The following is a 2,241-nucleotide window of genomic DNA, read 5'->3' on the forward strand; positions in this document are numbered from 1 at the left end:
AAACCAGTCCGGGATTCTGTGGTTTGCCCGTGTCTGTGCCAGTGCACATGGGGAGCGTGATGCAGCCCAGGCTCTGGGGCAGGGCTTTATCTGCTCTGCCTGATGGAGCATGGTGGGTGCACTTGTAGGAAGGGAAGAATAAGAAACTCCTACATGCTGATACCTATTGTTATCCTGTAGATGCCAAAGACCTGGAGCAGCTGAGTCGGAACAAGATCACCCACATTGTTTCGATCCATGAGTCTCCCCAGCCCCTGCTGCAGGTAGGGTCCCCGTGCCCAACACTGCCCTGTGGGTCTCTGCAGCTCCTTCCCTGCTGCAGCATCTTCCCTCCCCCCCGAGCATCCCACAGCACGTACACCACCACCCAGTGGTCCCAGAGGAGCTGGGCAGCCCCCCCAGCCCGGGAAACTGGCCATCTTCTGACTATAACCTGGCCTTGAATGCTAACGGGAAGCAATTCCCATCTCTCCAGCATCATCTTGTTTCTCACCCCCTCCCACGAGCCGCCTGTCCCTCCATTCCCCCCCTTTCTGCCATCCCACGTGGGGGGATGCTGTGCTGGGGGAGCGAAGCCCCACAGGCAGCACTGGGGTGAGGAGCAGACGAGGTGCAAGTCCACATCACACCCCAACCACAGCACCCGACTTTCTCCTCTTCATTCTGTGTCTTCCAGGACATCACCTACCTCCGCATCCCCCTGCCCGACACCCCCGAGGCCAACATGTGAGTACCCCGGGGAGGCTGGTGGGGGGGCTGTGGGAGGGATGAGGGGTGAGGGCTGCCAGCACCTCGAGGTGCTACAGTGACCTGTGGGCACGCTGCCCCGTGCTGGGGACCACCTCTGCACCCTGACAGCACCCCGGGAGCAGGGTCTGGCTGTGGGGCGAGGTGGGGGACAGAGCCCTGCAGCAAGAGGGGCAAAAGGCTGTGGAGCCAGCCAAGGGGGCTGGCGTGGAGCAGCCACGCTCCCTGTGTCCCAGCACAAGTGACACGAGTCCCAGGGCAGCCCCACATGTCCCCAGCAGAGTGAGACCTGCTCCTGTCCCCCGGGGGGCTGGCCCGTGACCTCCCCTTGGGAAACAGCAGCACTGAGCTGCTCGGGTCTCAGCAGCCCCCTGCAAAGCAAGGGGCAGTTGATGTTAGTGCTTCATCCTCCAACACGCAGGGCTGCTCTGCCTGCAGCCTGCAACTCCTGGTCCACCCCTGAAGTCCTTGTTCTGACTGGTTTGTTTTTCCTGCTAGCAAGAGGCACTTCAAGGAATGCATCAGTTTTATACACCAGTGTCGCCTGCACGGAGGGAACTGCCTCGTCCACTGGTAACCCATCTACTTGTCTACTTAAAATCACAGAATCATGGAATTGTTTGGGTTGGAAGAGACCTTTAAGCTCATGGAGTCCAACTGTCCCCCAGCACTGCCAGGTCCCCACTGCCCCGTGTCCCTCACACCACATCTCCACGGCTTGGAAACCCCTCCAGGGGTGGGGACTCCACCACTGCCCTGGGCAGCCTGGCACAGCCCTGGGCAACCCTCCAGGGCAAGAAATTGTTCCTCAGCTCCAACCCAAACCTCCCCTTGAGGGCAACTTGAGGCCGTTTTCTCTTGCCCTGTGTCTTTCCCCATGCCCGATGACATGTGCCCCAGCGCAGCAGAGATCTGGCCTCCAGCACCCCGCTGGATCAGAGCCAGCCTGTGCCAGAGGGCTCCGTGCCCACAGGTCCACCCAGGACCCACCCTGGGCTGTGGTTCGTGACTCAGACCCAGCGGGCTGCGGGCAGCCCTGGGACAGGAGCGAGTGGGGCGAGCAGGGTGTGGGGCAGGCAGCCAGACAGCGGCCACAGCTCCCCCAGGGAGGAGCCAGTATTTATAGGCACTGATGGAGAGGCCCCTGGAAAGCCTCAGGCCTCCCAGAGAGCGAGTTCTCAGCGAAGATGAACCAAAATAGCTGAAGCCCAGGGGTGGAGGAAGGGTCGAGCATGAGGTCAGGGAGCTCTGCTGCCAGCAGCCCCTCTGCCTTCCTTCCCCTGCAGCCTGGCCGGCATCTCCCGCAGCACCACGGTGGTCGTGGCCTACGTCATGGCCGTCACGGAGCTGAGCTTCCAGGAGGTGCTGGAGGCCGTGCGAGCCGTCCGGCCCGTCGCCAACCCCAACCCCGGCTTCAGGCAGCAGCTGGCTGACTTCGGCGGGGGCTCAGCCCGTAAGGTGGGACCTGCCCCTCTGCCACCCCTGCCCTGCCCG

The 2,241-nt window shown here is 62.4% G+C and overlaps 1 protein-coding gene across 1 annotated transcript in view; it reads left to right on the forward strand.

Moving 5' to 3' along the window:
- The window catches only part of LOC103776950 (dual specificity protein phosphatase 15-like), a gene marked incomplete at its 3' end in the record, with an annotated part of 5,268 nt that overhangs the window by 2,675 nt on the left and 352 nt on the right, over positions 1 to 2,241 (forward strand). Inside the window, exons 2-5 of the mRNA XM_008944480.1 lie at positions 181 to 263; positions 677 to 726; positions 1,246 to 1,320; positions 2,034 to 2,205. Coding sequence (XP_008942728.1) covers positions 181 to 263; positions 677 to 726; positions 1,246 to 1,320; positions 2,034 to 2,205 — 380 coding nt within the window. The remainder of the gene's footprint in view (positions 1 to 180; positions 264 to 676; positions 727 to 1,245; positions 1,321 to 2,033; positions 2,206 to 2,241) is intronic.

Source organism: Merops nubicus, unplaced genomic scaffold (assembly GCF_000691845.1).
Source record: "Merops nubicus isolate BGI_N331 unplaced genomic scaffold, ASM69184v1 scaffold26507, whole genome shotgun sequence".
NCBI lineage: Eukaryota > Metazoa > Chordata > Aves > Coraciiformes > Meropidae > Merops > Merops nubicus.